The sequence below is a fragment of the Brachycentrus maculatus genome, unplaced genomic scaffold, assembly GCF_059751285.1.
Source record: "Brachycentrus maculatus isolate JH-2025_06_01 unplaced genomic scaffold, ASM5975128v1 h1tg000527l, whole genome shotgun sequence".
Taxonomy (NCBI): Eukaryota; Metazoa; Arthropoda; class Insecta; order Trichoptera; family Brachycentridae; genus Brachycentrus; species Brachycentrus maculatus.
Window position 1 is genome coordinate 940,761 of NW_028281273.1, and position 16,524 is coordinate 957,284.

The 16,524-nt window shown below is 31.2% G+C and overlaps 1 protein-coding gene across 3 annotated transcripts in view; it reads right to left on the reverse strand.

The window, feature by feature from the left end:
• The window catches only part of LOC148301728 (aldehyde dehydrogenase, dimeric NADP-preferring-like), a 28,115-nt gene extending 11,957 nt beyond the window's left edge, over positions 1–16,158 (reverse strand). For all 3 annotated transcript variants that reach the window (XM_088272815.1, XM_088272816.1, XM_088272813.1), the window contains exons 1-6: positions 15,999–16,158; positions 11,188–11,231; positions 6,112–6,351; positions 3,689–3,910; positions 2,645–2,808; positions 693–923 (exon numbers count right to left, since the gene is read on the reverse strand). In XM_088272815.1, the coding sequence (XP_088128941.1) occupies positions 693–923; positions 2,645–2,808; positions 3,689–3,910; positions 6,112–6,351; positions 11,188–11,231; positions 15,999–16,002 (905 nt within the window). In that variant the 5' untranslated portion in view covers positions 16,003–16,158. The remainder of the gene's footprint in view (positions 1–692; positions 924–2,644; positions 2,809–3,688; positions 3,911–6,111; positions 6,352–11,187; positions 11,232–15,998) is intronic.
• Between the last annotated feature and the right edge of the window lie 366 nt (positions 16,159–16,524).

The window sequence follows — 16,524 nt, forward strand, 5'->3', positions numbered from 1 at the left end:
GGAACCCAGAGTTCTGCAGTGGAGACCGTGGGACATGAAGAGGTGAATAGGCTGGCCCCAAAAAAAAATGGGCCAATGACATTGCTCCCATCGCGAGTTATGGGTCAAAAACCCCAAACTAGAGAAGTTTGGAAGTCATTAGAAGAGGACTACATCCAGCAGATACAAATATGTCCCAAGATTCACATTAAACAGCCACTTTATGGCTAGTGTTCCTTCCAAATTTGTTATAAGAATTTGTGTATTATTGTATTCATAAATGTATGCGAGAAGAACAAAGAGACGCAGTTCATCGACTTTTATTTTGTTTATAATATTGTCCCCACCACACGCAACTCCTTTTAAATCGCATATAAAGGGTGGAGGGCAAATTTTTGTGGGCTAAGATAAGATCAAAATTCAAATGTATATACGTTGCGCTCGCTCTTTGTCCTTTGGGTTTCAGTACTGAGTATTATTTGATCAGTTTGGTGACGCGTTTTCTTTGTGTTTATACTCAGTACTGTTAAGAAGCGAAACATCGTGCTTCACTCAATTTATTGGCGTCGCTTTGCTCTTCTCGCCTTGATAATTTTGTAATTTTCGGAAAATAAATAATTGTCTTCATTTGCGCGTTTTCGTCTTCCTCATCATAAGTGTTCCAGTACCGTTAGTAGTAACAACTAGTTTGTAATATTAACAGTTGGCCTCACTTGAAATGGTTTCCGTTGATGATTCTGCAAAAGTCGGGCGAGTTTTGCGGATTCTCGGAGTACCAGGTGTCCAGCACCACTTTGGCCCTCTTGACAAATTCATCTTGAATCTCCTTGGTGCAGAGAATGTAGTCGGGAGCTATGCACGTCTGCCCCGCGTTGATCAACTTACCCCATAGCACCCTCTTCACTGTTATTTCGAGGTCGGCAGAACTGTCTATGTAGACGGGGCTGAGAAACAAAATTGGGAAATTATGAAAATAAGCAATGTTGGCCAGTTTTGAAAGAGATTTGACATAGTAAAATGATATTGATGGTAGAAATGAAGGAGGTTTACTGTGATATTTCAGCGATTTATCTTTTATGTTTCTATTAAAGACAACTTGGCATGAAATATTTTCAAAGTGAATTTGAGAACTCAAAGATACTGAACAGTTTAAAAGGCACCATAGCATAGAAGGGTAGATATTCAATGGTGAAACTGCTGTTGAGGGTTTTGATTCTCGCTTTTTGCAAAATACATTGACCCTTTGACTGATGAGTTTTAATGAAGTAATTATTTGTAAAAAGGACACGTTTGTTTTAATTTTATTTCTGATAGTGAAAAAATGCATTATTGCAAGGCATTAAATAACAATACTTTTAGTTTTTATGATTTTGTTCAAGTTTTTATTGACTATTAAAAGTAAGAGAAATTTTAACTACTTTATCTACTATGTATCTACGATACACAAACGTTTACTATTTAATATTTCTAACTCAAAACTCCATTATAATTTACTACTACTGCCGTTACTACAGCAAAATCAGTCTGAGCTATTTCTTGGCCGGAGTGCTTGTACCAGGTAAGGGAAAATCCGCAAACACCCATTTTTTTACCCATACTAGGTACAAGTAAATCCGCAAATACCTATTTTCTTTTCTTGAATGTGGAACATGCAAATTGGGCAAAGGGCTAAATATTTACTATCAATTAATCTGCGTGTTGTGTTCCATTTTTCATACCTTTCTTCCCCAACTTCTTTCTCTTACCTAAAGACAATCCTCTAAAATAGAGGCTTTGAGAGTTATTTATATTCATTGTTTCAGATAAAAAGCTGAGGAAAGATTATTCTTTATTTATTTTTAAAAAGAAACAAATCGGCAACAGCCAAGTCCCTTACAATTCAATTTTAATTTAACTTAATAAAACTTGATATTATTCTTTTTAATTTAAGTTTTACTTTGTACATAACACTATTTCTTAAAATATATTGTGACACATGTTTCAATGCATTCCGCATAATTTTTAAACACCATAATGATACAGAATGCAACACGTGTTACATTACATTTTAAGAAAAAGTGGTATTATTCCCAATAATATTAATATTTAAACCATTTACTTTGTGGTAAGTCATTTTTACTTATTTATTCTTTTACAAAAAATGTTAATAGTATATAACACATGAGTGGTTATAAACTAATATTATTAACATTTTTGTAAAAAAATAAGTAATAGTGGTATTATCTAAGTAAAAGTTAAATTGGAAATGATAGATTTTACCATAAAGTGACTGCCGAATCAATTGATGAAATTCATATTTTCAACCAGTTTGGTGCCACGTGCACATTAACGCGCTCTCCAATTCCATGTTCGCTAGGCCACGGAGCAAAATACACAATACAAAATGAGCGCGTAAATGCGGTCTCGTTTGAGCTAATATCAAATCCAAATGCAATATTTTTAATTAGAATATATAGATACATCTATTAGGAGGATCAAGAAATACTAAAATATTACAATATATCGATATTATTAAAATTACAATCATCTTTTTAAAAGCTTTAAAATTTTTGTAGAAATAATCACGGCCTGCTGGGTACGGGCATAATTATATATTGAACACAACAGTGTTAAAAGTATATTAATAACTTGTTTCATAATAAGATTTCAGAATGTCAAACTTTACCTCTTTCCTCCCAATTCCAGGGTGACTGGAGTCAGGTGCTTGTTGGCTGCAGCGTGAACTACTTTCCCCACCTCCGTAGAACCAGTGAAGAAGATATAATCATATCTCTGCCTCAAAAGTTCGGTGGTCACATCCACACCGCCCAGTACAACTTGCACTACTTCCTGAATAAACAAAATAAAACAATAAATTAGCAATACAATTATATACTGAGAACATTAAAGAAGAAAAATAATATTTTTTTAAACCACTTTTGAACAAGCAGTGTTCCCAGACGGTGTATACGTCGGGATACGACATATAGTATTTAAAAAAAAAGTTATCTTATTAAAAAATTAAAAGTTTATTTTTTTAAATTTCGAATCCCTATTGTCGAAATCATTTTCACAAAATAGCAACTCGTGAACTATTGAAAAGTAACAAATATTTTATTTTTTTTTCCAAAATGATTTTACAATAATAAAATGCAGCAACAAACAATTCACCAACAGAACTTAAATATTTGGGAACTAAATATTTCAAATGCTTCCTTACAGATATAAAAAAGGAGATACTAAAATTCTTAAAAACAAATTAAATGCCTTTTATACCAGTTAATTGAAAAAAAAACTAAAAAAAATAATACAACCAAAAAAGACTCATTATTATCATTAATTAAGTATAAACAAAAACTTATAACTAGTATAATTTATATTTAACTAAAAAAAGAGAAATATTTGTGTTTTTCTTACTTACAAAAATTCTTCAATTTCATACTATTTCTGTGAGCCTAAGCGGCTCATGATTAGAAATAGGTTTCAAATTGTGGTAAAGTAGGTTCAAACCGAGAAACTCTGTCTCAAGAGTCCGCGACACTAACCACGGGACCACAACCCGGCACAAGATATATTAAAAGTAAAAATGACTAGTAAATGAATGAAATTGTGATATTTTTTGTAAATTTATACATTAAATAAAATAATGCTGCATAGTGCACTATAGGCCACACAAGTTTTTTGAAACACAATATATTTTTTTGATAAAAATTTATGGCATTCAACTTACGTTATCCAAGTATTTGGGCACGAGCTCCGCGACCAGATTGGCGCAGTTCTCGGCGATTTCCGACGGCTTGATGATGCACGTGTTTCCCGCCGCGATGGCTCCCGCCATGGGGAGGAACACCAGCTGCACGGGGTAGTTCCAGGGCCCGATGGTGAGGACAACACCATACGGCTCCTTGTAGATTACAACATCGTCCATCGAGTTGATTAGACCCTTTTCAGGCTGGAAAGATCAAGTAACAAAATGAAAAGCAATAAAGCAGACCCTGAAAAGTGGTTAGCGCAATTTAAAGAACTAAACACCCAATTTTATTATTTACTTTAAAAAATTGTCCGCCTCCGTAGTGCAGTTGTTAGCGCATCTGGCTAATGTGCTGCAGGTCCCGAATTCGATTCCCAGGGGGGTCAAAATAAAATACGAGTAGTTTTCACTTTCATAATTATTTGATAACCTTGGACTGGTACTTGAAGCGCAGGGCTGCTCACTTTGCCTTTGTGCAATTAACAATCAAGATAACACTGCGTCAATATGAGGCAGTGCCCTATGCACCACTGGGTGCGTATAAGGGTTAGAAGTAGAAGAACTCTAAAAGGTTATATCAACACAGGAAAGTGGCACAGGGAGTTATTTTTTTTTATATTCTTTAGATTTTTCTGTATCATAGGCACCTTGTTTTGTATAATTTAGATGGTCTTAATAAACTTCAGGATCGGGATTGAACAATACTTGCATTTAATATATCTTCGGGTGTAATTTTGAAATACGAAATCATAAAAACTTTTTTTATAAAATGATTTTTTTATATGCTTTATTATGATATCAATACATAAAAATATTGCATATTGTTTTCTTCAGTCATTTAATAAAAATTCCGTTGTTATGCCTCACAAGTCTTCAGTGCCTCCTTAGATTTTATTTCAAAACAACCGACTTTTCAATATACCACAGGAATATTTAAATATGCAAAAAAAAGATAATATTAATCAAGTCAAAAAGATTATCTCAAATAATGACTTATTATTTTTAAATTACACAACATTACAGCTGCATTTCTTATTCCATATTGTAAGAAGAATATCAGTACAATTATCCTAGTTACTATAATAAAGTGAAGATGGCCTTGACTCACCATGTTGCATATTGGCACGATTCAATTACATAAATCGCATTTACAACTGAGTATACCACAGATATAACAAGAAATCAGTGATGATAATTACGTACATACTTGTACTTAGTTCCAACATACATTGTATTAGTAGACTATTAAATACAGTAAAACCTCGATATAACGGACCTCTATTTCATGAAATTCGGATATAACGGGAAAAAAAAAAGTTGAATGCAAAAAAATTCAAGTGTCGGCGCATGTGAACAATTTTTAGAGCCCATGATAATCATGCCATACATCTATCACTAGAATTTGAGTCACAATGGTGTCCTGCTGTAGACTGCACCTAGCCGGAGCAACAACACTGCCAAAAATGAAGTTATTAATGGTAAGATCCAATCGCTACAATCTAATAAGAAGTTTAAATATGTATTTTCGTAATTTTTGAGAGTTGATTATAAAAAAAAAAACAGGAAACTTCAAAAGTGAAAACAAAACTTTATTCCTTTTTCAAATAAAAAGTAAAAAACAAAATTTGGTGATGAATTAAGCCGTATTTACGGTTTACAAAAATCCAAAAATGGATGCGCTGATTTTACTTGTATAAATATCATTTACATGTTATGTTCGTTCACCTTTTTCATTTAAATTTAAATTTATTCAATTCGATTTATTCAGTCATAATTGACATATACATTACAAACTAAAATTTAAAGCGTATACATTAAAACAAAAATTATAAAGTAAGCAAGATTGTTAAACACTTTTGTTAAAGATATAAAGGAATTCTGCTTTACAACGCCCCCTCAACACATGGAACAGATCAACATACAATGTGATATTGTTCAGCAAAGCGGTAGCTCTTCCTACAGGCATATCCATCGGCAGGTTGGTCCTGTATATAGGAATGTGAAACAATCCATGCCGACGCTGTCTTAGGTAACTATCGGGAACATGCAGACCAATGCTTCGGATAATTTCAGGATTATCGATCATACCGTGCAACAATCAATAAAAATGAATAATCAAAAACACATTCCTTCTAAACTCTACACTATTGTAGCCAAGCATACCCTGGATAAACTCGGTCGGATAGAGCCAAGGATAATACCCGTACTCTCTCATGTAGAGATACCTCAGAAATTTCTTTTGGATTTTCTCTACCATAAGAGCTTAAGCTCATGTGGTCCCCAAATCATCGAACCACTCTCGAGTCTACTTCGCACCAAGGAGTTATAAAGAGTTCTCAGCAGTTTTCGAAAACTCTTGCAGTACGCAGAACAAATCCTAACATTTATGCATTATCACTAACCTTGTCAGGTTCAGCCCATTTTCTCAGGTTTTGCAGCATGTGTTCCACATCATTCTTTATGTATTCAACTTCGAGAACTGTGGACTCCATGTGGCAACGCCCGAGATCCTTGTTGAGGGCCTCTATTATGGCTTCGGAATTTTCATTATAAAGTCTCATCAGAGCCTTGAGTTGCTTCTCCCTGAACTCCATAGGCCTGGTGACACCTCGGTTGAAGGCATCTCTGGACCGCTGTACAATCTAAAAGGATTAAGGTAGACATATTAACCAATGCAGGACCCCAGGTGTCGGAAGACCCAAAAGGGATAGTCCGACGACATAGTTGCTGTGGGGGGTAAAAACTGGCTGCAAGCACAATCAACCAGAGAAAATGGAAAGAAGGGGAAGAGGCCTATATCCAGCAGTGGAGGTCAAAGGGCTCATGAAGAAGATTAACAAATGTAACTTAATTTATGTCTTGTTTTACAACATGTATGTGTGTGTGTGTGTGTGATACTATATAATTTTAAGGTGTAGATTTCTTTTGCTAGAATGACCCATTATAAAATTTAATTCCAATCTTAACACACTATGGACGGGAAAGATATTTCTACCCGTTTGGTCGATTGATACTTAAGGACGGGAAGGGTATTTTAATCTTCTGTGCCGGCCTTACATGTTAAGAAGGAATTACATGTTTAATGCTTTTATATGAATATTATGTACGAATCTCTTTGTTTATATCTTAACTAGATGTTCATATTATCAAATCTCGTGGTCAGCGGTCTGCAGGCTTAAAAAACAACCGTCCAAAATGTGTTATACGTTAAAAAAAAACACAAATTTTTGCAGTTTTTTTTAAGAGATTGGTACATAATCTTAATACAAAAACATTATATATTTATATATATATATATATATATATATATATATATATACATATAATTTCTTCTTTTCTGATATTGAAATGTTGCCGGCGCAGAAGGTAAAACATACTCTTCAAGTCTTTAAGCATCAATCGAACGGGTGGTAATGTAAACATTACCTGTTTTGAGAACTATGAATGTTCTTTAAATAAAAAATAAAAACTCTTTGCATTAAAATATGTCAAATATAAAGCAAAAAAATAATATCAGCATCTGAATGACCATGGAAACTAAACCAAATAAACAATTAATTTATTTGTAAATTCATAATGATTTTTACCATTAGACACTGCAAATATGATACATGTATCCACAATAAAGCCATTAACTGAAAGAGTGCCAGTGGGGATACACCCATTACTTTTACAATATTACTAATTTGAAAATTTGCTACATTGTAACAATAGCTAATTTGAGTAAAATAAGGTAATTGCTATTGCAATTACCATTTTACAGATCTGGACCCTGTTATTCTGGATTTGTCATCGCGATTGCAGTATACGAGAACTGCAAATGCATCAATTTGACTGATTTCGTGTCAGCATTAACTTTGTAACACTTAATTCTTTTGTTTTATTTGTGCACTATTTTCGTTTTGGCTTGTACATTGTAATAAGCATATAAATGTACCGTAATGAGCATTAAAATCAATAAAAAAAATATGTATAAACTGGTTAGTGAAATTATAGAAAGCACTAAACATTGTGATTTTCAAAAAAAAAAAAAAAGGAAATATTAATTTGTTTTAAAATCACTATATGTTACACCTTAATTTAATTTAAATCAATTATCAACAATAGCTACTTGAGTTTGCTACCTCCTAGAAGCCAAAAAAGTTTTTTAAATATAGATAATTTTTAGTATTAATAAGTTTTTAGGAAAGTTTGGTTTTTGTTTTGAAACTAGTGAACGTTGTAATTACGTTACATTGTGATTGTTTACCTGTGAATATTCACATTGTGATGATTCTTCTTCTTATTCTAACCCTTATCCTAACCCAATGGTGCATAGGGTACTGCATCATATTGACGCAGTATTATCTTGATTATTACTCACATGAAGGCAAGGTGATCACTCCTGCGCTTCATGGACTAGTCCAGGGTAATATTGAATAAATATTAGAGTGTAAAATGACTAATATTTTTTTTCAACCCCCCCTCCTGGGAATCGAACCCAGGACTTCAGCACGGTAGCTAAATACGCTTACCATTACAAAACGGAGGTGGACATTGTTATTTCTTCTTTTCTTTCTTTTTTTTTCAAACCCTTATCCGCACCCCAATGGTGCATAGGGCACTGCATTATACAAACACGGTGTTATCTTGATCGTTAACACACGAAGGAAAGGTGATCAGCCCTCCGCTTCAGGTACAAGTCCAGGGTAATATTGAATAAATATTAGAGTGAAAAATCACATATATTTATTTGACCCCCCCTGGGAATCGAACCCGGGACCTCCAGAACGGTAGCAGAGCGTGCTGACCATTACACTACGGAGGCGGACATTACACTGCATTGTTATTACCTTCCAAATATTCACAAATATCCTCCTGCGAATACTCAATCGCAAATATATACATTTTGATTCTGCGAATATTCAAAGCAAGTATACGTGTTTTTTACCTAATGGAGGGTGGTACAATATCAACTAATGGTTTGCAGATTGCAAATCAGCAAGCCATTTGATGCGGGCTTGAAAGAGCAAAAAAGCGTGCATGAAGTACAGATAATTCTCGATTTACACCATTGCAGCAAAACTGCGGTGGCGGAAATGCGTTCTCTGCATTATCGGAGAGTATCAGATTTAGGCAGATATTTATATTTAGTAATTAACATAGTATTACACATGAATGTATTATAAAATAAAATATAATGCAATAATAATCCTATGGAAAAAATAATAATCCTCTAGAAGAAAAATTGTAGATAAAGCAGAACAAAGTTCAATTTTTTTATCACAATGTCAGCAATGCTGATAAGCATAAAACAAAAGTCATTATTGAGTTATGAAATTCTAATATATACTAATCAAATTTGATGACATAAAAAAATTACAGAATTCATCAATTGTGTGATATTTGAAATTCTTGAATAATTACAATATTGGAAAAATAATTTATATAATAATAATAATAATAAGACCCATATCCGCACCCCAATGGTGCATAGGGCACTGCGTCATATAAACGCAGTGTTATCTTGATCGTTTATACATGAAGGAAAGGTGATCAGTCCTCCGCTTCAAGTACCAGTCCAGGGTAATATTGAATAAATATTACAGTGAAAAAATCACTCATATTTATTCTTACCCCCCCTGGGAATCGAACCCGGGTCCTCCAGAACGGTAGCCGAGCGTGCTTACCACTACACTACGGAGGCGGACAAAATCTCTTTAAATGAGTATCTTAGATAAAAGAACAATATAACAATATTTTTGAGTGTGTCCGAATCCTTTTTAAATCTGGGTTTCTCCACTTAAGGGTCCACATTTAAAATAAGGAGAGGATTGACTCAGAAGAAGAGTTAAACATAAGGACTGCAGACTGGTAAAATACGGCTTCATTAGTATTTTTGTTTGTGCTGACTGCCTGTTCTAGTGAAAAATTATTTAATAAATGAACTAAACTAAAAGCGTACCTCGTGATATCGACTCATTTAGTTCCAGGTAAGGACCGATGAACTGTTGAACTAATATTCAAAGTCAGCCTGTATAATTCACGTTAAATGTGTATAACAATACGCACAATGACACACTAATGTAGGTAAGTAAAGTAAGTTTATGTTATCCAAATTGTACCTCTATTGTGAGACGTGTAATAATAAATAACAGTAGAAGGAAAATGTTTTAAAATATACATATCGCTCACTCCTTTCAAGAATGTCATAAATCAAAAAACTTGATTTTTCAGGAGAACATTTTTAAAGTTTAAAAATATAACACAACACATCAAAAATAAATATCAAGCCACTTATTGAACTTTTTACTGTGCAACAGATCTTTTTAGGTAAATTCTGAAGGTTTTTTTCCATTTGAAAAATATTTAGGATATTTAAAAAAAGAAAAATTAAACAATACCTTTTCTTCAAAATGCAAAAACAACATTTTCTGCCCTGTAGCGGGTAAATATTAAGTTAAAAATATGCCACTTTTGCTGGGATATACTACATTTTCTGAGCATTCCGAGAACATGTACAACTGAAAATTGACGATATTTGATTTATGACGTTCTTGAAAGGAGTGAGCAATATAACAGACGTCATATTAATAATTGCTATCATATTTCTTTTTGGATTTACATATTTAATTCTGTTTTTGTATGGTGGTTACTTTCCATAAAATAGCTCATAATATTTTTTTTGTCCAATATATCGTGGGTATACTGGCAAAAAACGAATACCGTAGAACGCTAAATCTGTATAAATAAATCTGTATTTGGTCTACAATAATGAATGTATCGACATGATTTATTGTTTCCCTGACAAGTGACATTTATTGTCACGATACTTCGATCGATACCACGATCTAAATATTTTTTTGTACTGGGCTCAAGTAAAACATCAAAGTTCAAGTAGCCCCGTTCTACAGTACTCAAATTCCCTGTTTGAATGATCCCTGTTACTTAAAGCTTTACCCTGAATAGAATTACCCCTATTAAACTTGAAGTTGAATTTACTTTTAAAACCACATACATGACATTCCAAACTACTTAGTATATTTTGCCAGTTTAAAGAACGTTGAAAACATTTATATATGAATAAATATGTATACATTCGTTGGTTTAAAATCTTAAATCTTCTTAAGTTATCCATCGATTGCTTTGAAACTTTGACACTACATTTCATTTGAATACATGTGTGTTTTTATATACCCACGATAGGTAAAAACACACTTTTTTGTCACCAATAACAGCGCTATCTCTGTTAAACGTAACAGCAATTCATGCAACACTAAACTTTGCTTTATGGCAGACAGCTTGTTTTCATTTGTCATAGGTAAAAACAATTGTCATAGGTGTATAAAAAAACATATACGTAATCTAATGCACATTGTGTTGAAATTTAAACCATTTATTTAATAACTTTGGGAGTTTCAAGATTTTGAACGAATGAACAATTACGTTTTTATTTACATAGATACGTTAATAAATTAATGATATTATTTCAAACTTACCTCTGCGATGTCAGAAACTTTTGTTTTTTCACCTACTTTAGGACCTGAAAAAATATTACAAATATAAGTTATTTAAAATAATGGTTAAAATAATTATTACATTACTTTTTTAAGTTTTAATTTTACAGTGTTTTTTGTGTTTAGTAAGCTAGTGTCATATTTTAATTATTTGGTCATGGTTTGGTTAGTTAGTGTCAGATTTTAATTATTTGATCATTATTTGGCCAATTCTTTCTTGGCTATCCACATTCTACTCGCCTATGTGTACTTGAAAAATATTGTTTTAATATCATATAATAAGAGAGAGATATTATTCAACTCTAAAACACTGAAGTAAATTTCATAGATGTAAAAAAATAATATCCCATTTTGTATTCATATAAAATTATCTTATCACTTGAAATGAAAAATATTTTTTTTTTTTTTTTGTATGTTCACAGCAAATTAGAGTGATTTTTTTCTTCTAATATCAACAACAATATACATTCTTTTGACGATTCTTTTATCATTAAAAACGCTTTTTAAATCTTTTCAAATACACCCATCTCAATTCTACGTTCCCTTTACATTCTTAATGCTGTTATAAATCAATCAATAAATCCATTGAATAGCTTTTGTTAAGTTTAAAAACAAAATTAAATCCAGTGCTAACAATTGTCTCATCACAATAGACTTATGCAGTTTTCAGCAACATCGGGACATATTTAAAACAAGCATTGTTAAAATTGTTTTAAAACATCCCATGTGTCGAACACGGCTGAAACGTTTAGAGGACAGGACACAGGTCCCGTGTTCATACAAACAATATCGTCATGCTTTAGACATAAGTCCTATATCCATACAAACATTATCACCACGCATTGGACAGCTTCAGTGCCCATGCAAATATTGCCATGCATTGGATATGGGAGTCATTTTTAAGTATTTTTTGTGGTAAATAGGATTGAAAAAATTATTGTCGCTTTAATAGCTAATAATGATTGTCTGCGTGATAAGTCACGCAGTTTGAGGACTCAAAATAATAAACGAAACTCTGCTGACTAAAATGATAGTAGGATTTAATTTTTAAGAAAGCAGTAGGCTTTCAAAAGTTTGGTGACTTCAAGGAACTCTATATTAGTGATCCCCAACCCCCAGGCTGCGCAAAACCCTGCTTAAAAATAAAAATTACAAACATACCCAATAAAACATGAAATTATTACAGTAAAAAAATAATAATTGAATTGAGAACCCCTTCATGCCAATTTACTGCCGACACAATACCTTTGAAGTAAAAAACACAATTAATTTAATCAAAGAATCTAAAATACTCCCTAGCACAATAGAGTGTGCAAGTGCGGATTGACGAAAATGACGGTTTATAAATTATACAAATTTATTATTTATAATCAACACCCCCCCTCAATGGGCCGCCGTAAAATTATCAAACGTTGACCCATCCTAGGGGATAAAAAGGTTGAGAACCACTGCTCTATATGACACACAGTATTTAATACAAAGTGAACATGTAAAATACTTAAAGGTTTTTTGGAAAATATAGAGAAAAAAAGTATTAAAAAAAGTGTGTGAAAATATTAATGTAATAATTAATAATAATAATAATAATAAAACCCTTACCGCATCCCAATGGTGCATAGGGCACTGCTTCATATAAACGCAGTGTTATCTCGATCGATTACACATGAAGGAAAGGTGATCAGCCCTCCACTTCAGGCACCAGTCCAGTGTAATATTGAATAAATATTAGAGTGAAAAAATCACTTATATTTATTAAACCCCCCTGGGAATCGAACCCGGGACCTCCAGAACGGTAGCCGAGCATGCTGACCATTACACTACGGAGGCGGACATAATAATTAATAAGTGGTGATAAATTTAGTATTTTTATTGGAAATATTTTTTTCAGATATATGGGTATTATTAACATATTGTGTATATCATGGTGACTGCAGTTACTAGGCAGTGATGGGTAATTAATAATTAATTATAGTACCAAAGTTGTTTCTGCTTTAATTATATTCAAGAATTATATAATATGTATACAGCCAAGTATATTCCATACTGATAGCAAATAAACATGTTTTTGAGATTGTAGAACATTGATTTTTAGTACTCATATAGATAATTGATATTCATGTTAAGATCCATGTAATTTATAGATAAAAGCAAGATTTTTTTATGCTCTTGGTAATCTTACTTTGAAAAAGGAATCTAATTTTGTTTGCACTTTTAAGGTTTGCTGTTTTTTTTTAATTAAATATTTTATAATGATAAAAGAAAACACTTCGTTTTTTACCACTTGAGTTTTATTATAGACTACATGTTTCAGAAGTTAAACTTCCATCATTCAGGTCTGTATAATAACATATTTTATATATCACTCACTCCTTTCAATAATGTCATATATAAAAAAAAAACTTGATTTTTCAGGAGATCGTTTTTAAAGTTTAAAAATATAGTAAAATGTATTAAAAGTAAATATAAAGCCACTTATTGAACTTTTTTCTGTGCAACAGATCTTTTTAGGTAAAACCTGAAGGTTTTTTTCTCCATTTGAAAAATGTTGAATATATTTAAAAAAATAATTAAACAATACTTTTTCTTCAAAATGCAAAAACAACACTTTCTGCCCTGTAGCGCGTAAATATTAAGTCAAAAATATGCCGCTTTTGCCCGGATAAAGTACATTTTCTGGACATTCCGAAAACATGCAAAACTGAAAATTGAATTTTTTTTATATTTGACATTGTTGAAAAGAGTGAGCGATATGTATATACATATACAATTTTATAAGTACATATATATATATATATATATATATATATATATATATATATATATATATATATATATATATATATATATATATATATATATATATATATATATATATATATATATATATATATATATATATATATATATATATATATATATATATATATATATATATATATATATATATATATATATATATATATATATATATATATATATATATATATATATATATATATATATATATATATATATATATATATATATATATATATATATATATATATATATATATATATATATATATATATATATATATATATATATATATATATATATATATATATATATATATATATATATATATATATATATATATATATATATATATATATATATATATATATATATATATATATATACATGTGAATGTAAAATGTACTGAAATTTACACACAATACGAGTTGCATAGATTAAGTATTTTTATGGCTAAAAATAGCAGTGAGTTCAAATCAAGGTTAAGAACAACTATCATATTCAAACATTACAACAAAAAAGGGGGAAAAGTTGCTTGAAGTGCTCATATTATATTATAACACAGAAACAATATTCTGCCTCCGTGGTGTAGTGGTTAGCGTGTTTAGCTACCGTGCTGGAGGTTCCGGGTTCGATACCCAAGGAGAGGTGTGAAAATAAATATTTGTGATTTTTACTCTAATATTTATTTAATATTACCCCGGACTGGTCCCTGAAGCGCAGGAGCGATCACCTTGCCTTCGTATAAGTAGCGATCAAGATAACACTGTGTCAATATGATGCAGTGCCCTATGCACCATTGGGTGCGGATAAGGGTTAGAAGAACAATATTCTCAATATTCAGATCTATGATCAAAAAGTATCTATTTGATGTCAATGTTTTATTTTTTCAAAACAATTTATGTACATAATATGTAAAATAACATAAAGTGCAAACAAATTGTGGATAGTTTAGTAAAAAAAATGGTTTTTAATAAACAGTAAAACATCTATCTATCATTTTAAAGGGACGTATTGAAATAAACTATGAATGCGGGGAAACAATGAACGCGTGATTAAGAGGTCAATACCCAAGGAGATACCATTGAGTAAAGATACCATCCTCCCAATCTGCATAACTATTGGTAGGTTAAAATTTTAAGAAGAATACAAGTTTGAGATGGAGATAAATGTACTTATTAAAAAAATTTGAAGCTAAAAAGAACCCAAAAAACTTCCATTTTCAATCATACTTCAACAACAAAAAAAATTGTCGTTGAATGTAACAAAATTTAGAAAATTGAAAAGAATGTAAAAAAAAACAGAAAAAATATTACTCAAAATGAAGGTAAAACAATTGATGCAATCTTTTTTTGTATGAATCGAATTCGGGGTAGAAGAAATAAACAACACATCCAGGAAAACGATTATTCCAGGAACGATAGACAGAGGTTTCACTGTAATGACTTATCATTCAAACTGACTTCTTATTATTGTTTTAAAATTATCTTATTAATGCCTTAAAAATGTCTAATTATCTTAAAATTGGTTAATAAATAATGACTTCTTATTTACAGTGTTTTAATTTTTTTTAAAAATGATAGTTCTTTTTAAGGTGGAGATTGACGAAACCGGTGGTATCAAAGATATCCTGTTTTTTCTTAAAATTTCTGTTCCTTCTAAATGATGTGCATTTTTTTCTTTACACCGATAATTGAAATTTCCGCTGAAGACGTAAATGATACTCGGAATACTTTTTATTTATTTCATTATTTTATTATAGGTCCACAGAAATCAAGGAGTGCGTAAGTAAAATAATGCAATTATCATCATAAAACTTGGAATAATTTAATAGCTAATCAAATAAATTGAATAATAACGTTATGTATCAAATTAAGTACTGATTGTAACTATCAAAACATTAAATAAAATAACAATGCAACGAATAAAAAGGGATCGTCGTCATGAGAGACCAAAAATACTTTATAGAAAATTATATATTTACTGAAGTTACTTACTCATTTTATTACTCTATAGATCCTTTCCAGAATGTCCAAAACGACAGCTTAAGCCGACTTGTCGAACTATATTAAACTACCAAACAAAACCCACACCATCACAAAACGAAAAAAGATAACGATAATAGATCGCCAGTGAATGAAATGTCAGAATCGGAATAATAAGTCAACAAAAATATCATATCAAGACAACGGTCAAGTGCAGTTACCTTCACGCGTGTTATGATTCGTGATCTCTTTATTACCGACTGCAAGCTGATAAAAATGGTTTGAATCTTCGATGCGCGCCAAGAAAATAATAGACGTTCAAAATTTAAGCGTTCTTTCTAGAATTTTCTCATGTATTTATGAAATTATTGTTAAATATATTATTTTATTTATATACATAACAGTCTAAGAAAGACATTAAAAGAAATGTGAATGCCAGACACAGTAAATGGTGCATTAAAAAAAGTCGTGAGATGTTTTGGATCTCTCTATATCTTCGTATAGGTACCTTATTTAAAATATTATATAACTAATTACA